The sequence below is a fragment of the Paramormyrops kingsleyae genome, chromosome 5 (assembly GCF_048594095.1).
Source record: "Paramormyrops kingsleyae isolate MSU_618 chromosome 5, PKINGS_0.4, whole genome shotgun sequence".
Taxonomy (NCBI): Eukaryota; Metazoa; Chordata; class Actinopteri; order Osteoglossiformes; family Mormyridae; genus Paramormyrops; species Paramormyrops kingsleyae.
Window position 1 is genome coordinate 863,792 of NC_132801.1, and position 21,933 is coordinate 885,724.

Below are 21,933 nucleotides of genomic sequence, written 5' to 3' on the forward strand. Positions count from 1 at the left end.
GAGCAATCAATTAAAAATAAAAGTCCAGCATAAGTTTGAAATTATGCAAATGCAGATTTAACATTCCTGTTAATATTCATTGGCGTACACAAATTAAAGTTTGTCTTACGATTACCGCATTTTGTTTTTAATGATAACCGCAGGTTTCAGGCTATACTATAGCACAAAACAACACTAAATCATACCCATTAATTGATAGTCTCCCTGCACTTCATGTAGAAATTTTTAAACCTCGTTTTTCATATGATATGATTAGATTTTTTGTCCGGCACTGCGAAACGTCCTGACACGTCACCATGTCACATGGTACAAAAACCTTGCAAGAGCAAGACAACTTAAGACAGATCGTACAGCACCTCTCAGCCGGCTGAACAAACTGGAACAGCCTCTAGACACAACTTTGCCCTTATTGGCTGAAGAACGTGACGTTTGTATGATGTTTGCATCCCAGGAAGTTCCGATGTGTTACCTGCTATTTCTCCCGAATATCACATAAAGCAGTGAGAACTGGTTTTCAGTTAATTTACCTGGTAAAATAAAGTTTAAATAAATTACATAAATGCTCTAATAGTACATGTGAGCTAGTGGTTTATTTATTGTTAGTTAATGTAATGTTGCGCTGCTTTATTTGTTTAATCGTCCAGTCTGTGAAGAGATTATTTTAGGGTGGCACATGCCCCTGAGGCTATCCCATTGGTGCACCCCCCAGTTTGGGAACCACTGCATTACTGAAACATGGATGGAGAATCACTAATGGTGTCATCTCACCTCATCCAGTTGGAGTGGGTTTCTCTCCTGGCATCAACGTACATCTCACACCATTTGCTCTTGCAAACCTGAAACCACAGGCCTGAAAGTACTAGACATCACCCCAGTTGAGTTATGCCAGCACAGAACTTCCAACTGATAATTCAAATGCCTAGTTATATGCAGGATTGCCAAATGTCACACATCTGGCATGACACTCACACTTTCAGACTCATGCTCATGCAAGAAATTAATGGCAAATCTATATTATTCCATTATAAACCTAAAATTAGCTACATCAAAAGCGTTGGGGTAGTTTGCAAACCCTACAGACTTGGGCTGAACGATTTGCGGAAAATATTAAATTGTGATTTTTCTGACATTGTGATTGTGATTTGATCTATCACGTAATTTTTTAGTCAAGGTTCAGTTTAATATTTAGTGTATAATAGATTTAAAATACATTACCACATGAGATACAGTCACAACATTAACTGGTCTATATGCTAATGCAAGGATGAGAAAAATGTGAATTGTTTCCAACATGTACTTATTGTTTTATGATCATTTCTTTGCCAAAGTGTGCCGGGTCACTAGCGACCTGAACATGGTGGGTTAAGTGGTGCATTTGCAAACAGCATTCAACCGCATTTTTATCTTTGGTAAAGTAATAGTGTTTCCTCAAAGTCCTAGATACACAAGGGTTAAATTAACAGAGAAAGGTGTGTTATGGTAATAAAGATAAAACAATTCCAGTAAGAAAAAGAGAGATACGGATCCTGCAGCTAACGCTGCGTTTAACCCTAATAATTATGGAGTGATTATTATGACGGAATTGCATGATTGAGTAAAATAGATTTGCATACTTGTAATTCAGTTTGTACACCCGTGCAGAGACTTTTGCGCATGTGTATTTTAGTTTTGTACACCTGCACAGCAATGTTTGTGTTTACAAATCAGTTTTGCACCCTTGTGTTTTCAAAGTCACAGATTTGCACATACACTATATTGCCAAAAGTATAGGGACACCCCTCCAAATGATTGAATTCAGGTTGTCCTATCACTTCCATAGCCATAGGTGTAGAAAACCAAGCCCCTGGGCATGCAGACTGCTTCTACAAACATTTGTGAAAGAATGGGTCACCCTCAGGAGCTCAGTGAATTCAAGTGTGGTACCGGATGCTACCTACGCAAGTCCATTTGTGAAATTTCCTCACTACTATATATATTCCACGGTCAACTGTTAGTGATATCATACCAAAGTGGAAGCAATTGGGAACAACAGCAACTCAGCCAGGAAGTGGTAGGCCATGTAAAATCAGAGCGGGGACAACACATGCTGAGGCGTAGTGTGCAGAAGTCGCCAACTATCTGCAGAGTTAATAGCTGCAGACCTGCAAATTTCATGTGGCCTTCCAATTAGCTCAAGAACAGTGCATAGATAACTTCATGGAATGGGTTTCCATAGCCAAGCAGCTGCATTCAAGCTGTACATCACCAAGCGTTGGATGAAGTAGTGTAAAGCACGCCGCCACTGGACTCTACAGCAGCAAGGACGTTTTCTCCGGAGTGATGAATCACACTTCTCTGTCTGGCAATCCGATGGACGAGTCTGGGTTTGGCGGTTGCCAGGAGAACGGTATGTGCCTGACTGCATTGTGCCAAGTGTAAAGTTTGGTGGAGGGGGAATTATGGTGTGGGGATGTTTTTCAGGGGTTGGGCTTGGCCCCTTAGTTCCAGTGAAAGGAACTGTTAGTGCTGCAGCATTCAAAGCCATTTTGGACAATTTCATGCTCCCAACTTTGTGGGAACAGTTTGGGCCCCTTCCTGCTCCAACATGACAGCACACCAGTGCACAAAGCAAGGTCCATAAGGACATGGATGAGCGAGTCTGGTGTGGAGGAACTTGACTGGCCTGCACAGAGCCCTGACCTCAACTCGATAGAACACCTTTGGGATGAATTAGAGCAGAGACTGAGAGCCAGACCTTCTCGTTTAAAATCAGTGCCTGACCTCACAAATGCTCTCCTGGACGAATGGTCAAAAATCCCATAAACACACTCCTAAACCTTGTGGACAGCCTCCCCAGAAGAGCTGAAGCTGTTATAGCTGCAAAGGGTGGGCCTACTCCATATTAAAGCCTGTGTATTAAGAATGGGATGGATGTCATTAAAGTTCATGTGTGTGTAAAGGCAGGTGTCCCAATACTTCTGGCAATATAGTGTATTTTCAGAAGCCATGATACAACTATGAATTGGGATTACAGGTGCACAAACAGGGAAGGAAACCCTGTATTTAGATTTCTCCCTGTCCTGTAGGTGTGTGAATGGAGCAGCATTTTGACTGTCATTTTTTTGTGTACCAATTATAAGTGTGCAGATCTATTTTACACAACCATAGAATTGTCATAATAATCACTCAATGAATAATAGGACCTTTCCATAAACAATCTCTGACCAAGAAATATGTAGGGAATTCACTTATAGCTCAGCAGAGGAATCAAACATTTCTTTGCACTGAGAATGTAATGTTTCCCTTGAGTTTCATGTGGTTGCTGTTTGTGGGAGTATATTTAGTTGGTTTGGTCTAATTCTTTTTGGTGAGCATGACTGACGCACGAGGAGCACGGCACTTCAGATTGGTGAGAATGACTGTCACACAAGGAGGACGGCATGAATTTGTAAAACTATTCTCACTACAATTGCATATCCTAAATTGCAGCCTTTGCGACTTGCTAATCGCTTTGTTTCAAAACGCAATTTTGATTTGAAATTGATAAATTGTTCAGCCCCGCTACAGACTATTTACAAAGCAATAAAACTGTTACATGTATATAAATGCGTGTGCATGTAACTTGAACTGAAAATCTCACTCCAGTCAACTGACCTAAGTTGGCAACCCAGCTATATGCAAATATTCCTTAAAATTAGGGCTGAAGAATTTGTGGAAAACATATAATCTTGATTTTTCTGACACATATTGCAAATGATTTCTGATTCAGTTTTTTCAAAGTCAAGCTTCAGTTCAATATACAGTGTTATATATTAAAACATATAAATATATAATGCAGCATTACCACATGAGATACCATCAAAATATTAACTGGTCTACATTCTAATGCAAGGATGAGAACTTAAAGATATGAACTGCTCCCTACAACCCTTGTTTGCTTACCTTGGGTCTTCGCTGACATGGCATATTGTATTGGTGTGTTTTTTTTTTTTTTAATATATAAAGCCTCTAAAAGAACCGCATGCATAACAACCACTACACTGACAGGGGAAATGCAGGGAGGTTTAACGGCGGATGGTAAGACACATACACGGTGGGTAGTTATACAATTGCTAGAGACACAAGAGGATCGTCAGGATTCAGGCATGACAAAGGCAAGGGCACACACGACAATCAGGACACAACAAGTACTTACAATAACACCACAAGAGGTTATTGACACATCTCCAAGCGCCGCGTCGTTAACGGGCCACACTATGCTTAGCCACCTCGCCAGCGCTACAATATACATACTTAAAAATTACAAGTAACAGTAACTGTACAAACTTTTATTGAATACCTCACTCCTGAATACTAAGAACAGTTTCTAAACAAAATGAATGTTTTACATCATCATATGATGACAATGGTCATATAATTTCTTGTGGATACTGTGCCCAAATTATGCCACTTAATCTTGACCCGCAACAATTTACCCTCAATTTAAGAAGACACATCCCTGCCGAACAGCTAATGATAACACAAGTGCCATGGGCATCGCCACACCCCAAATAAGTGGTTTCGCACTTGATTACCTTCATAATATAGAGTATAACATGAGTAATTCATAATATGTATACCATGTGACATATCACAAAAAATTGGTAAAGGAAAAGTCCTCAATACAGTGGCGCCAAATGGGATGGATGAGGACTTTCGCCTTACCTGTGTGTTCTGTTGTCTGCAGACATCTGATTGGGTGGTCTCACCTCTAGATGCCTGGACTCACCTCCTCTACAATCTGATCTCTCTGAACCAGTCATTTTTCATTCTGCCCTCAGAGCAATTTTGTGTAAGTAAAACTCCCATAAGCAATTCATTTATAGCTCAGCAGTGGAATCAATATTTTTCTGCACCACGAATATAAAGTTTTCCTTGGGTTTCATGTGTTTGTTGTTTGCGGGCAAATATGCAGTTGCCTTGGGGCACTTCTGATTGGTAAGCATGACTGACACACAAGGAGCACAGCACTTATAACTGGTGAGAATGACTGTCAAATAAGGAGGACAGCATGAATTTGTAAAACTATTCTCACAAGTTTTAATCCCTGGATCAGATGGGCTGTATAACGCATATCTTAAGTCAGAGCCTTTGTGATTTGCTAATCACATAATTTGAAATTGTGATTTCGATTTTAAATCAATAAATCGTTCAGTCCTACATCAAATATACATAAAGTTATGTGACCCGTGTCCCCAAGGTTCTAAAGTATAAAGTAGCAAGACATGAATTCCTCATGCAGTTACAGATACATCCTCCTCACTGCTGCAGGCTTAGTCTTACCACCCAGGAGTAGCTGCTGTCAATGGCTTCCTCTTTCCCAGTGACTTCTTCTTCATAGGGCCCGAAATGCACTCCTCTGGGCACAGTCTGCCCCTGGTTAAACACCCCTTGGCCTGCCCCAGGGATACTGGATGGCCTAACCTCTAAACCAGGAGGCAGAGTGAGGAGGGCCCTGCCAGGGACCCCCACAAGTGCAGGAGAGTCAGGGATGAAGACAGGAGGACCGTGGACCTCACACTGGTCAGTGAAGGAAGACTGGCAATCCTCACAATCTGATGACGAAAGAACAGAAATGCGGATTATATACAGTAACAGGGGAAATACTATACAATACCCTACAGTCCCTGTCCCATCACAGGAACATGTTCCCACCACAGGAACTGACGGTAGTTCCTGGGTTGTAGTTCCTGAACCTTTTACTCTGGGTTGGGTACTTTTTGGTTAAATGAAGAAGTACTGGGGTGAGGTTCACAACGATTAACTTGCTGATTAGTTGAGCGCAAGCACTGGCTCCAACTTGGAAATTACATTACTTCTGTCACTTTTGTGTAACAAAAAAGAAGCAGAAGGAACTATTGCATTTCAATTTCATTACCTGCATTAATGCACACCTTGTTTGCTTCACATGTCTGCCATGGTGAAACTTGGCAGAACTGATCAGTGTAAAGGGCTAAAGATAATTTCCCCATGGGAATCGATAAAACATCAATTATTGTTAAAGATCGATCTGCTGGCCAGATTCAATAATGAATTATGAGAATGTCACAGGCTGCATAAAGCCGTACCATGAGCTACCAAGACCTCTTCTGACTCTAGCTGCCACATGTTCCATACTTCATGGGATCATTGCGCATTGTAAAATAAAATGCAGCATCCTGTTTTGGATTTGGACAGACAAAAAAGCTGAGAAACATTCGTATGATTTTGGGTTGCATAAAGAAACAACATAACAAAAACATTGCCTGAAAAAGTGTGCGCATTCAGGAATGGTCCAGTGCAGTCGTATAAAAGTTTTAAAGGAAACAGAAAAAAGCGACACCTAGAGATCAGATAGAAAAGTGCATCCCAGTCACATTTACATTCATTTGTAGTGCATGGTGCAATACTGGGCTATACAGAGGTATTTTGGTGATTGATTTATTTATTTGTCAACAGACTTCACAATTTGCAATTTGAGTAATATTTCTGTTCATTTTTGCGAAGTTTGCAATAGTTTTTTTAATGTATTGATACAGATATCATTTAATGCTTAATACAGTGATCCCCCGCTATATCGCAGTTCAGCTATCGCGCCGCCGCAATATCGCAGATTTTTCCCCGACCCGTCACAGTTCTCTGCGCATTGTGTGCCTTGCTTGTGATACGATTGTTTTTGTTTACTATGGCTCCCAAACGTCCTGCATGTGCCAAGGCTTCTGGTAGCAGTGAGCTTAAGCGCCATTCAGGAGAAGGTAAAACTCCTGGATAAGCTTTGGGAAGGAAGGCGTTACGCGGACGTCGCGCGCCATTATGGCTTGAATTAATCAATGGTACACTACATCAAGAAGGATGAAAAGAATATACCATATTTGCCATATTTGTTTTATTTATATCACGGATTTTCACCTATCGCTGATGGGTCTGGAACGCATCTTCCGCGAAAGGCGGGGGTTCGCTGTAGCTGATAAAAAGGGGGGGGGAAATAGATTGGTATTGGCTCAAAATTTTAATATTGGTATTATCAGAAAAAATGATAGTGCCATTGTTACTTATCAGCCATTCTAGACTGCAATAAATGCACCATCAGAGAACTGAGAATGAGACAGCTTTTGTGAAGGGAAAACATTGTATGTTTTTAAAATGAGTCCCCAGGTTCCTGAACCTCAGTAGAAAAGCACTGCCAAACAAGCCAAACAAAAGAGGACACTATGTGGGTTTATCATCATGGGGAACATCCTTCGACCGTACACCACTCACAGAGGTAATCATCATCTTTAGGCTGCACTCTCTCAGTGTACAGCATCTTCGGTGTGTTGTGAAGACTGCGCCCACAGCTGCGGCTGTTCATGTTCACAGTGTGCTGCTCAAACTGCAGGCTCTCTGACATACCTGAATGCAGAGAGTAACACAACATTGATGGCTTTTAAAGGACAACTAGAAGCACAAACTTTATTACCACCAAATGTACCAAAACAGCTGCAGTTTTGGTCATATGTGTTGGTAGCTGGACCTGCCTGGGTTTGGAGGTTTCACACTTGCTTCTCCTACCTTGACTCCCATCAGTGCTTTTCAACAGAAGAGAACCAGCCAGCTTCTCCTCAGTCACTTCCCGACATTAATGCCTTAGAGTGGTCTAATGATGAAGAGACCCACTGGCCTTTCATTTTACCTCGGGGGTGCTGTCCTTCGTGGTCCCCACACCCTCAGACATCAGGTATTCCGGCTCCTCTTTTTTTAACCTCTCCGACACTCTCACCAGAAGGTTTCTGGTTCGTGCTGCAGGTGGTTTTATTGCTGGAAGATGTCAGCTGACAATGAAATCAAAATGACATTGAGTGCCAGTTAATCAGTGTTTTATAATGCACAGCTGGCATCAGCCTGGGTCGAGCAGAAACAGACCTTCTCTCCCGGCCTGTGGCATGTGGCTCTGATCTCACAGCAGGGCTCCTGCTCTGACCGGACCACCTGAATGGAGGCTGGACACAGCTGAAGACATAAATGGATGTTGAAGACATAAATGAGCATTTCAGACAGACTGCACCACCTTAGGCAGGGCTATGAGCCCATTTCACTTGAATATATAAGAAAAACTGAAATGGCAGACCAGCCAGGCAAGAAAATAAACTGAAATGGCAGACCAGCCAGGCAAGAAAATAAACTGAAATGGCAGACCAGCTAGGCAGCAGGGTATTTCACACGCCCCTTAAAAAAGGTAAGCTAATGTTACATACAACTAATGAATCATTATTGGATACAAAAAAAAACACCCAATGCAGATAAAGGGGATAAGAAAGGAATGAGAAGGAAATATGTTGAAAACAAAAGTCACATATGCATAATTTGTTAAAATCAAATATTAATCTAGTAAGTGAATAAAATTTGGTAATTCTGTTACTGCCTCACAATGTTGACAACTGCTTATTATAAACTTGTGTGTAAATGAACTTACAGTATATGAACTTATGCTATTGCAGGAATCCTAGATGGAATCAATGCTACTTTTGATGGACTTGGCATAGTTGACTGGAAAACCAAGTGTGTTGCATTTGAGGCAGATGGTTACCTAAACACGGGTGTCCATAGCGGAGTAATCGCATTAATGAAGAGAGATGTGGGAAAGCATGTTATCCCCATTCATTTCATGCCACGCAGGTTTGTGTGCGCAAGAATTTCATAATGGCTTGCATTGGTATTCCTGGGGGCATTCGCATTGCTCAAAAGAGCCTCTCTTACTACTAAACCAGTGTCAGTGAAGGTTCCGTGATCACATAAACGCATCTATGATCTCCATTTTGTTTGGAAGACCTACCATTTCAGCCCTAAATCCAAACGTGAGCTGAAGGAAATTGGGGAGCAGCGTGGATTGGGGAGCGTCACTCCTAGTATAAAGGGAATAAGGTGGATTCCTCATGTGCACAGAGCACAATGTGCTCCTTCGCCCTAGAAAAGGCGAGTGTCCGGCGAGGGACAGTGGCCAGTATGCAGTCACCCTCCGCCACACGGAACATCTGGCTATATCTGCAGCCAATGCAGACATTCATGGTCATTCAAAGAGGGTGAGTTTCAGAAAAACTATACATTGCTGTGTGTTGCTATAAAAGTAACTTAATATTTTTTATTAAAAAAAAAATGTTTTTTTGAAATCTTGCATGAGGGAAATGCTGTAAATCGAGTTCAATATATTTAGCCATTTCTTGGATGATGTGTTTCAAGAGCTGGCCTCAGTCAGCTGTGTCCTTCAGAAGAATGACCTCATTTTACCCCAAGCAGCTTCTGAACTTAGGAAGACAGCTGCAGCACTGCAGGCTATGCAAGGAAGACCTAAGCCAGGTGGCGTGCTATGCCAGTTCTTGGTTTGCCTTCAAGGGCAGCAAATGAAACAGGCCACTTTTCAGGTTTGTTGGGGTTGTAGAGGATAGTAAGCACACAATCACATATGACAGTTAAAGATAAGGGATAATGGATAGCTGAGCCTGGATTTTGCTCAGCAGTAAGACAAGTACAACTTAAGTTCACATGCATTTTCTGCAGCACACAACCATTTTTTGTCTTTACATATGCAAAGCTGTTGTTCTTTCGGGAATGTAATTTGGTGATAACCACAAACTACAGATGAACATCACTGCTGTTATTGGCACCACTGTGGAGGCTCTCAACTCCCCCTTTAGTCGTCTTATTAATGATGACTGTCGGGACTACTCTGTGGTCAACCATTTCGTCATCTTTAATCATGACACACGGTCAGAAAGCAGAGATGAGCTTTTTGATTATGCGCAGAAAGGCTCGATAGCACGTCTCGATAGGTAGTATTTTTCGACAGAACACCGGCAAACGGAAAATTGGCTAGCTTCATTAGCAGCCAGAGCTATGAAAACCCAAAAACGCCTTACCGTGACGCTAACGTGAGAAACTGGAAGGATGTTTCACCAAACGGTATTCTCCCGCGTCGCTTTCAGTCGACATTCCTGAACTGCAGTGTTTACACGCCTCAGCCTATCGCTACCCGATTTGTAGCACGCATGCTATATACGTCATCACGTAACGTCCCTGACCGACGTCTGTACAGCACGAATGTCTTTTTTTCCAACCCAGTCGGAACAAAACCACGCCCCTGTCTATATGGCGTCATGAAAGTACTGCCTCTCTGTACATGATGCGTACCTTCGGGGTGTCAACGCGCGCAACTCAAACCGTATGAAGCAATTAAAAAGGGAGAAAGTACAGTAAAATATAGCAAAGAGAAAGAATGAAACATTTTTTTAAAAAAGGTTCCCGCCTGCAACCATTGTTCCCACGATAGGCTCCGGTCCCCACCGCAACCCCAGTTGGGATTCAGTGGTTTCAGAAAATGGATGGATTACATCAGATATGAATAATTTCTCAGATGATATAAATAATGTACAGAACTGGACTCTGAGGAACATCCCCAAGATACAAACAACATTAATGTACTCCTAATGGTATAAACATGTTTTTCATAGTCCATTTCTGTATCTTAAAAGGTACATTTACCTACAGCTACAGGTTACAATTGGCAGCCCAGTGACAAGCAAAGGTACACATTGGTTGTCTTTTTTTCTAACAGTCTATTGTAAAACCGCATGATTTTTGTGGAATCAAAGGGGAGAATATTTTTTTCAATGTATTTGCTGTTGTTTTGGATAGACATGCAAAACTTATTAAAGACAAATTAAGAAACTTTGTAATGTGGCAATTCTTACAATTTTCACTTTATTAGATAAAAACTCCCACATTAATCTGCAGCATTTTGTAATAAACTGTTTATTGAAAAATTATTAATTTTTTTCAAGTCATTACATAATGCGGTTTTATTATATAATGAGGTCTAACAAGGGTTGAACAGAATAAGAGTCCAAATGGAAGTGGCACGTGTGAGATGGATGGTTATTTCAGCAATGCATTTCTTAATGTACAGTGGTACCTCAGAACTTGAACTTAATCCGCTCAGAACTCGGGTTTGAATCCTAAAAAGTTTGAGTTCTGATCAAATTTTCCCCATAAGAAATAATGGAAAACCAATTAATTGGTTCCCCAAAAAAATACACCTAAATATGTTTTTTTTAGCATTTAAACACAAAATGAACGGGATAAAACAAGAAGAGCATATACTAAACACATCTAAGCACATTTATCAAAACAGTAATTTGTAAAGTAAGAAAATAAATGTATCCAAACAATGTGTAAAGTAAAAAAAAAAAACAATGACACAAGCAAAGGTACACAATGACGTGTCACCCATGGTTTGACTTTGGTTTGCTTTGTAGAGGCTGCTGGGATTGCTGTACTGTTCGGGAGTGGTGTAGTCGCTGTGTGCACTTGTGTTGTGTTGTGTGCCTGTTGAAGCGGTTGATTTGATTTGAATTATCTGTAAAGTATATTTGAGCGTTTGTGTGCCAGCACGGTTACGTGGGTGGTTGTTGTTGTTTTCATTTTTTACTCTTATTTTTACGTGTGTACTTGTCTGTCCTTGTGAGTGTTACCGACAGCTGCGGGCGCGAGTGGCGTTTCTGTTTGCGTCCTTCGCATCAAACAACCGCGGGTAATATTATCGAACATCGGTAACATTAACTCTAAAAGGTCAGTTGCTCCGGAGCTTTGCTCGGTCGCCGGTCGGGGCCGGGAGGACATTTTCCACTTTTTTCCCCGCTCCGGCAGTAGCCTGCTTTGAGAGGGTTTTTGTGGTTTTTTGGCCTCCCTAGAGCAACTTCGCTTTAGTTTAGCTAAACGTGGTTCAGCAGGAAGTTAATCTCGGGTAAGTAATTGTAAATTTGGTTATTTTAAAAGTTAAATTTAAAGGTTGTTATCGCTGACGCTGCCGGATAATTTATAATAAAGTACCGATTTAACGCAAGTGTTAATTTAGTGTTTTAGTGTACTCAGCACTTTGTTTTAACTATACGTTAATTAGATCAACTAAAAGTTTAAATATTCTCTATTAATATACTGGGCTGGGAGTAAAGGACGGGGACATAGTGAGTTAGGTAATTATGGGGCCAGCTCAGTGTTGTGTTTGCAAGATGTTTGCCCTTCTGGATGCTTGCGTCCAGTCGGACTTCGTCTGCGAGCGATGTGGGTTAGTTGACTCACTCATGGTCCAGGTTCGTGACCTAGAGGAGCGACTGGCTCTCATCCAGCATAGCAATGAGTTAAAGGAGAGAGTTAATACGCCTTCTAGGGAGACTGTGTGTACGTCACAAGCGGGGAGGGGGGAGAATGATGAACAGGTAGGTCGAGAGAGCTGGGTGAACGTAGGTCATAGACGTAGAAAAGGGCGTACACAGTTCACAGAGGCGGCATCACCTGAAGTAATGGTTTCTAACCGCTTTCAGGTGCTTCCGGCTTAGAGCCGGAAGAGACTGGGGAGGCAGGTGAGCCCTTGGGCACCAAGGAGCCACCTAGCCCCAGTAGGAGGGAGGTTGTGGTAGTAGGTGATTCAATTATAAGAGGTGTAGATAGTTATGTGTGCACCCGTGATAGAGGGTCCCGTACGGTGTCTTGCCTGCCTGGTGCCCAGGTAGGGGACCTTCCAGATCGAGTGGACAGGCTTTTGGCCCCAGCCGGGGTGGATCCAGTGGTCGTGGTGCATGTTGGCACCAATGACATAGGAAAGGGCAGAAGGGCTGTTCTGCAAGATAAATTTATAGAAGTCGCGGATAAGCTTAGAAGCAGAACTTCCACGGTGGTATTCTCTGGAATACTTCCCGTGCCACGTGCAAGTCAGGCAAAATTAGCTGAGATAAGGGGATTAAATGCGTGGCTAAAATGGTGGTGTAGGAAAGAGGGGTTCAGGTTTATGGGGCACTGGATGACCTTCTGGAACAGGTGGGACCTGTTCAAGCCGGACGGGTTGCATCTGAACCATAGGGGAACCAGTGTATTGGGGAGGCGTATGTGCAGAATAGTTGAGGAATGTTTAAACTAGGGACTGGGGGGGCAGGGAGGTCAGTTAAGAATTTATGTGGGGAGAGACGGAAAGCCCAAATAAATATTAAAAGTAGACACTGTAAAAGGCCTACCATTAGTGGTCTGTATTTCAATGCTAGGAGTATTAGAAACAAAATTAATGACTTAGAGGCTTTAATTTCTTCAGACAATTACGACATTATAGGAATAACTGAAACATGGATGAGTGACAATGATGGTGATGAATATAATATGGATGGTTATACGTTGTTCCGTAGAGACCGGATAGGCAAGAAGGGAAGTGGTGTTGCAGTATACGTAAAAGAAAACTTGCAGGCAAGGGATCTCACTGATAAAAATAAAAATTCAGAAGCTGTATGGATCAAACTCGATGCTAAAGATTCAAATGGCCTTATTGTCGGGGTTTGTTATAGGGCACCTAATGTAGCTGTAGAGGAAAGCAGAATATTATATGATGATATCAGGATTATGAGTAATAAAAATGATGTGGTGGTTATGGGTGATTTTAATTTACCTGGGATACAGTGGGACACAGTCTCTGGCTCTTCTGTAAATGAACTTGAGATGGTGGAATTAGTACAGGATTGTTTTTTTACTCAGTTTAATACTCCTACCAGGGGAGAAGCCCTTCTTGATCTCGTTTTTTGTAATAACCAGGATAGGATTGGAAAATTAGAGGTTTTAGACCCATTGTACAGTAGTGATCATAACATGGTTAAATTCGAGGTTAATTTTAGTGTCCGAAGAGCAAAGTCTAAATTAAAAGTATGCAATGTTAGGAAGGCTAACTTTAATGGTATGAGACGGAAAATAGAAACTGTAAACTGGACAGAGTTAAATAGCAAAACAGTTGAAGAGGCATGGGAATTTTTCAAAAGCACATTGTTGCAAGTGCAAGAGGACTTCATACCTGTTTCCAGCAAAACTAAATCTAGGAAACGACAACCAAGGTGGTTTACTAAGGAAATTAAGAATAAAGTCAGGAGGAAAAGGGCTCTGTTCCACAACTGGAAAATAACTAATGATTTCAAAATCAAGCAGGAGTATCTAAGTCTACAGGCAGAGTTAAAAAATGACATTAGGCTATCAAAGAGGGATGTAGAAAGAAAAATTGCATTGGAGGCTAAGCATGACAGTAAAGGTTTCTTCCAATATTTTAACTCCGAGAGCACTAAAAGCTGAAATCACTAATTTGCAGGATAGTAAGGGCCTTATAATTGATAACGAAATTGATATGGTAAACGAGTTTAATGATTATTTTTCAAGGGTGTTCACAATAGAGAACACAAGTAACTTACCACCAATTAATACAAATACAGCATCATCTATGACCAATATATGTATAACTGAGGTTGATGTGATACTAAGCCTAGCTAAACTCAAAATAAATAAATCGCAGGGGCCTGATGGCATCTTACCTTTAGTCTTGAAAGAGATGAGGGATATTATTAGCCAACTTTTGACTTTAATATTCCAGAAATCGTTATCTGCGGGTGTGGTACCATCAGATTGGAAGCATGCTAATATAACACCCATATTCAAAAAAGGGGATAGAAGTAATCCAGCAAACTATAGGCCAATCAGTTTAACTAGCATTACTGGAAAAATAATGGAAGCTATAATTCAAGTGAAAATGGTAGATTACCTAGATGCAAATAACATTATAAAGGATAGCCAACATGGATTTAGGAGAGGTAGATCCTGCTTAACGAATCTGCTTGAGTTCTTTGAGGAAGCTACAAGTGAAATTGATCACAAAAAGGCCTATGATGTGATTTACTTAGATTTCCAGAAAGCCTTTGATGTTGTCCCCCACAAACGGCTCTTGTTAAAGCTTAAAGCTGCAGGAATTTTAGGAACTGTGGCAGCTTGGATCAAAAACTGGCTAACTGATAGGAAGCAGCGAGTAGTTATTAGAGGCACTATGTCACAGTGGGCCTCCGTTTATAGTGGGGTACCGCAGGGTTCAATTTTAGGACCACTATTGTTCCTAATTTACATTAATGATATTGACACGAATACATACAGTAAACTGGTTAAATTTGCAGACGACACTAAGGTGGGCGCGGTAGCAGATACTAATCTAGCAGCAGAGAGGGATCTGGATTTAATTAGCGAATGGGCTGATACCTGGCAGATGAAATTTAACACAGATAAATGTAAGGTAATCCATGCAGGGAGCAGAAATATACAGTACAGATATTTTATGGGTTCCACTGAAATAAAGGTAGCTGATTACGAGAAAGATCTCGGTATGTATGTTGATGCTTCCATGTCCCACTCTCGCCAATGTGGGGAAGCAATAAAAAAGGCGAACAGAATGTTGGGTTATATCTCTAGATGTGTGGAGTTTAAGTCAAGGGAGGTGATGTTACACTTATATAATTCCTTGGTAAGACCCCACCTAGAATACTGTGTGCAGGTTTGGTCACCATACCTCAAGAAGGACATTGCTGCCTTAGAAAAGGTGCAACGAAGAGCTACGAGAATGATTCCTGGTCTTAGAGGAATGTCTTATGAGGAGAGGTTAACGGAACTGAATCTGTTCAGCCTTGAGCAAAGGAGACTAAGGGGGGATATGATTCAGGTCTATAAGATTCTAACGGGTCTGGATGCTGTTCAGCCAAATGACTATTTCAATATTAGTCTAAATACTAGAACTCGTGGCCATAAGTGGAAATTAGCGGGAGAACATTTTAAAACAAATTTGAGGAAGCACTTCTTTACACAGCGTGTAGTCAGAGTATGGAATAGTCTTCCTGCTATTGTAGTGGAAGCTAAAACCATGGGTTCCTTTAAATCAGAGCTAGATAAGATTTTAACAACTCTGAGCTATTAGCTAAGTTCTCCCCAAACGAGCTTGATGGGCCGAATGGCCTCCTCTCGTTTGTAAATTTCTTATGTTCTTTTTCATAAAGCCAGACACATCACTACTACCTTGAGTCATACTAAGGGTTTGTATTTAATGTAGGAACAAAAGCAAAACATTTTAAAAAATGAGGGGAAAAAATTGAGAGAGAGTGTATGCCATGCGGTCCATTGTTTATTTTTATTATTACTCTGTATTTGTTAATTTGTTCATAAATCACAAACTTTTAGGTTGTAACATTTGTACAACTATTGTGTAACTTTTTGGTGAGCAATGGCTACCAAAATGATATAAAGTACAGTGTATTACCTGATATTTTCAATAAAAAAGCACTATCACCAACAAACAATGCTATCACAGCGAATGTGAGGCTGAGACTGAAGCTTTACCCTTTGTTTCCGCTGAGAGACATGCCGCATGACTCATTTCCCTGCGCGTACAAGTTATCTTAGATCGGCGTTCACGGTTCGACTTCTCAGATTCAGATAGGTCTTTTTTTTTTTCAAACTGGTTGGTTCGACTTTTAAGAAATTCAAGTTCTAATGAGTTTGAGTACTGAGGTACCACTGTAGTATGTAATGACTGCTGTGTTTATGCATTGATTGGCTGATGTGGGCCATGGAAATGTGTGTTTTTTTACTTGTAGCAACACAGATAAGTGTGCTGATTCCTCTGCTCCATGTTTCAGAATCACAGCAAAACCAAGGGACTCTAACTAACTTCCTCACTCACAGCCTCTGACTGGCTGGCTTCCTGGTCCCCTCACGGAATACACATGGCAAGCTCCACCAGCATCAATCAGGCCTTTCTCTGGGATCTGCAATGTGTTTCAGCATGGACCACACAGGGAAGCAGAAAACAGAGCTAAGCCACAGGTCACAGGGGGCGCCATCACATCAACTCACGTCCTTCACGGCCTACTTGAGCCCTCGATGTTGTGCAGGAGTTTTGAGGGAAGTAGAATAAATGGACCTGAGGATTGGCCAATCACAGTCGGAGGTTCAAGAGGGAACATGTATGCATGGGATAAAACAACAACAACAAATTTATTTTTGTATAGCGCATTATCACAACATTACATTGTCCCAAAGCGCTTTACAGCATCCCCACCCAAAGCCCCCAGTGAGTAAGCCATAGGCGACAGTGGCAAGGAAAAACTCCCCAGAAGGAAGAAACCTTGGGAGGGACCAGCCTCAAAGGGGGAGCCCATCCTCCAGGGGCCGGCAGGGAGAGTCAAATACAGTTAAGTCTGAAACACAAACGGGGAGCAGGGGGGAGATGACAAGCCAGTGCCACCACTCCCTCCAATCGCCAGGCAGCCAGAAGGCAGGGAGCGGGTCATACAAGGAAGATGACACAGGCAGAACGGCGAGCTGGATGCACGGACGTCATTGGTAGTGGCGACGTCACATGTTGCAGGGTGTGCTGGACATCTTGATAGATTGAGGGCTCCAGGCAGCACCACCCAGGAGAAGGTGGTGGAAATAAATGCAATTAGTCAAAGTAAGGGAGACTATAGGCAGTGCTAAAAGTCAGATGAGTGCAATATGAAGTGCAATGCTCCGGCAGATATGGCTATGGCAGCATAAGTAGGAGGGAGAGGCAGGTGGGAATGCAGGCATGGGGAGTCCCTGAAATGTCAGCACTCCAATCCCACAAGCAATTGTGAAGCTAGAGTGACAGCACTGTCAATTCAGTTTATCCAAAGCCAATGGCACCGATCCCCACCCAGCTCTACACCTCACACTATAGGTTTAACTGGGAGTGAGAAGCTAGCTAGAGCTAGAACTAGTGTCCCTATAAGCTAAACTAAATAGGTGTGTTTTTAGTCTAGACTTGAATATTGAAAGTGAGCCTGAAACCCGCACATCCGGTGGAAGACCGTTCCACAGCTGAGGAGCTCTATAGGAGAAAGCTCTGCAGCCTGCCGTAGCTCTTTCTACCCTAGGTACTAACAGATATCCCGCACCTTGAGATCGAAGCAAGCGTGGGGGATTGTATGTGGTCAGCAGATTATTAAGGTAGTCTGGTGCAAGGCCATTCAGTGCTTTATAGGTTAACAGCAGTATTTTATAGTCAATCCGAGACTTAACTGGTAACCAATGAAGGGAGGATAAGACTGGTGTAATGTGATCAAATTTTTTAGTGTTTGTGAGAACTCTGGCTGCCGCATTTTGTACCAGCTGAAGTTTATTTAAGGAACCAGACGGGCAACCAGAAAGGAGGGCATTACAGTAGTCCAGTCTGGTAGTTACGAAGGCATGTATTAATTTTTCTGCATCACGAAGTGAGAGCATCTTACGAAGCTTGACTATGTTTCTTAGATGATAAAATGCAGTTCTAGTAATACTTCTTATGTGAGCATCAAAACATAGATCTGAATCTACTAGAACACCAAAATTTCTAATCACTGTGTTAGGTTGTGTAGGAAGGCCACTAATGCTGAGGTGGTGAAACTTATTTCTTGCAGCCTTGGGACCAATCACCAGTACTTCTGTTTTATCTGTGTTTAACATTAGAATTTTTTTTGCCATCCAGCACCGAATATCTAACAGACAATCTTCTAACCGAGATAGGAGTGATGCATCATCAGGGTTAACAGATATATATAACTGTGTATCATCTGCATAACAATGAAACCCAACACCATGTTTTCTAATAATGTTACCAAGCAGTAGCATGTATAGGGTAAATAGTAGTGGGCCCAGTACTGATCCCTGTGGGACACCGTATGTGACTTTGGTGGCCTTGGATGATTCGTTGTTCACATGTACATACTGATAGCGATCAGTTAAATATGAGCGGAACCAAGAGAGTGCTGTCCCTGTAATGCCAACTACACCTTCTAACTGGTCCAAGAGGATATTATGGTCCACAGTATCAAATGCTGCAGTTAAATCTAGTAATACCAACAGCGATATCAAGCCACGGTCAGAAGCCATAAGTAAATAATTCATTACTTTGACTAGAGCAGTTTCTGTGCTATGGTTTGGTCTAAAGCCAGACTGATATAATTCATTAGTATTATTTTTTGTAGGAAAGAAGACAACTTACGAACTACAACCTTTTCCATGATCTTTGAAATGAAAGGAAGATTTGAGATTGGTCTATAGTTTCCTAAAACACTAGGTTCAAGATTTGGTTTCTTTAGAACGGGTCTAATAACAGCCATTTTAAAAGGTTTAGGAACATATCCAAGCTTAAGAGAAGAGTTTAACACATTTAACAGGGTATTGCTAATCTGTGGTGCGATTTCCTTGAAAAATTTTGTAGGAATTGGGTCTATGAGGCTTGTAGAGGATTTACAGGAGGAAATTAAGCTCAGGAGTTCTGGGTGTTTTATAGGAATGAAAGATTCAAAAGTCTCATTATTGATGGGCATAAGACTAGCAGGAGTCTGGCAGTCATAGGTAGCTAAGGACGTTCACTGGATGGTCTGTCTAATCTTAGTTATTTGACCATTAAAGTCATTACTCTTAAGAGATTGTGGGACCTGTGAGTTTAATGGAGAATTCTGTGTTAACCTAGCCACGGATTCAAATAGGAATTTTGGATTGGTTTTGTTCCCATCTATTAATCTGGAGAGATACACAGACCTAGCAGTCACTAGTGCTTGTCTGTATTTAGACAGGCTCTCTTTCCATGCAGATTTGAAAACTTCTAGTTTAGTTGAGCGCCATTTGCGCTCTAGCTTGCGTGATGCCTGTTTGAGTTCACGTGTATGATCAGAGTACCAGGGGGCAGGTTTCTTATCTCTATGCTTTATCTTCTTAAGTGGAGCTACAAGATCTAGTGTGCTACGAAGGGATTTATCCATGTTTGCAGTCGCTTGTTCAAGTTCATTTATACACGATGCTTCAGATGTAAGGCTGAAGGACTGTGGAAGTTGTTTCATAAATCTTGTTGTAGTTAGTGAGGCAATGGAACGTCTTATTCTGTACTTTGGAGCTGTGGTCACCGGGAGGCTATACTGGATTTCAAACAGAGAGAAGAGAGAAGGGGACTCTGAGGCATAATAGATACAAGACTAAGAACAAGAGTTTCAAATGTGCTGAAACTAAGACCACATTTCTCAGTCACTCCTAGGCTGGATTGAAAAATTGCAGCAACACCACCACCTTTGCGATTTGGTCGAGGGTTATGCTTGTAACTGTATTCAGCTGGAGTAGATTCATTCAGTGCCATGAATTCATTCGGTTTAAGCCAGGTCTCCGTGAGGCTTATGGCACCAAGACTAAAATCAGTAATTATTTCATTTATTAATAGTGCCTTAGGAGCCAGTGATCTTACATTCAGAAGTCCAAGTTTAAGTTTAAGCCCTGCATCACAGCTGTTTTCTAGTAACAGATTCATTGTAATTTTTATTAAGTTATTATGGCACACACTAAGGTGGAATCGGCTTCCATGATTAAAAACACGGGGAACAGACACAGTCTCAATAAAATGAACCCTAGGTGACGACTCTAGGCGACTAGCAGGCGGTCGGTTATGCCGGTTTGCCTGCCGCCTGGGCTTGGCTCTAGTTAGTCAGCGATTTGTCTGGAGACTATGAGCTATGCTGACCTATTGCCCATATTTGTGAGGGCACGCTTGGGTGGAGCGTGAGTAACCTTGGTGAATGAAAGCCTGGATACAGAGAAGTATCTGGTGGAACATGAATAGTCTGCATGATGTATCTACACCCCATCTTTAAAATATATCCATGCATCACCATAGCTGCTTAATCCCAACTGGAGATGCAGGGGGGACTGGAGCTTATCCTGGGAACAATGGGAACAAGCAGGAACCAACCCTGGGCAGTCACCAACACACTGCAGGGTACACACACTCACAGTCACAGCACCAACTGTGATTTGCCAATTAACCTACTGTGCACACTTCTGGATGAAACCAGAGCCCCCTATGAAAACCCATGTGAACTCCAGACAGAAAGGACCTACACCCAAGCTGGGGACTGAACCCAGGACCTTCTTGCTGTGAGGCAACAGCACAAACCCCTGCACCACCCACCCCTACTGAAAATGACAGGCAAAAATAAATAAATAAATAATGAATTAATAATAATAATAATAATAATAATAATAATAATAATAATAATAATTAAACCAGGGAAGAGGTTAGAGAGGAGAAGGAGGGGCTCTGTGATCCATCCACTGTGGCGTGGTGCAGAAACCCGGTACAATAATATCCTGGTCTCGATAATATCCAGGGTGCCCTGTGAGATGAGACACCTCCTTCTGGGAACACTGGAAACACCAACACAACCATTAGTGATCTTTAAAGTCCTATCATGGAAGGTCTCTTTCATCATTAAGATCAGCAGTTGCAGCCAAGTCTGCTAGTTCCTCTCACAAACTGCATGCAAACACATCAGAAACAGCCTAATCTTGGAGTCTGACCAAGTCCAGCCTCATTCTCCTAGTAGGTCGTAGCCTACTGGACTTAAGTTTAATGTATTCATATTCAGTGACTGAGCTGTGGAAAAGAGCTTACAGTATGGTTTGAGTTTGTCCCGTTTATTAGGGGTGGCCACGATACACCACTTTGAATCACGGGTCAAGCTTTCAAAGCACGCGTCACATTGATTGACTTTGTCATGTGATCGCTGGGTTAGAGGCTTCCAAACTTCACTGAAACGCCATACGTTTCTCAAAAACTTAGCAAGATTTACAATTGTTCTCTATAGTATGTCTTGTGTTTTATTTGTGTCAACTGTGCTCAGATGGAATATGCAGAGAAAGATTTTCATTGCATGGTGAAACTGACTTTTTAAGATGGTAAAGTAAATAATAAAGCAGGCTGTAATTTGCAAAATGTCCTTCACGTTTACACTGTTTCATACACAGACTCATTTTCATGCTCACGTAATGAAGTCCGGCATGCACTACCAGATGTTTTGTTGGTTGCTGTCGGCATTCAGTGATTCAATACATAAATATAGAAAACGTACGCAAGAGACCCAGGTCTGGACTATGGGAGCATTTCCATGTATAGACCCCTACAAATGGGCACCAAAAAGGGGGTAAGTTAGGACAATTCCAGGGGCCTCTGTGCAACACGGACCCTAGAAAATGTTGAACATTATTGCAATGATCATGGGGCCCAAAATCTCTAGCAGC

The 21,933-nt window shown here is 41.7% G+C and overlaps 1 protein-coding gene across 5 annotated transcripts in view; it reads right to left on the reverse strand.

The window, feature by feature from the left end:
- LOC111853633 (uncharacterized) overlaps positions 1–21,933 on the reverse strand; it is a 41,579-nt gene that overhangs the window by 3,509 nt on the left and 16,137 nt on the right. The window contains exons 1-6 of one of the 5 annotated variants that reach the window (XM_023830765.2): positions 9,891–10,040; positions 7,900–7,986; positions 7,670–7,808; positions 7,258–7,389; positions 5,302–5,573; positions 769–836 (exon numbers count right to left, since the gene is read on the reverse strand). In XM_023830765.2, coding sequence (XP_023686533.2) covers positions 769–836; positions 5,302–5,573; positions 7,258–7,387 — 470 coding nt within the window. In that variant the 5' untranslated portion in view covers positions 7,388–7,389; positions 7,670–7,808; positions 7,900–7,986; positions 9,891–10,040. Of the gene's footprint in view, positions 1–768; positions 4,790–5,301; positions 5,574–7,257; positions 7,390–7,548; positions 7,623–7,669; positions 7,809–7,899; positions 7,987–9,890; positions 10,041–21,933 lie in introns of those variants that run through there. The other 4 variants (XM_072711794.1, XM_072711795.1, XM_023830767.2 and 1 more) reach the window with 4 other exon arrangements.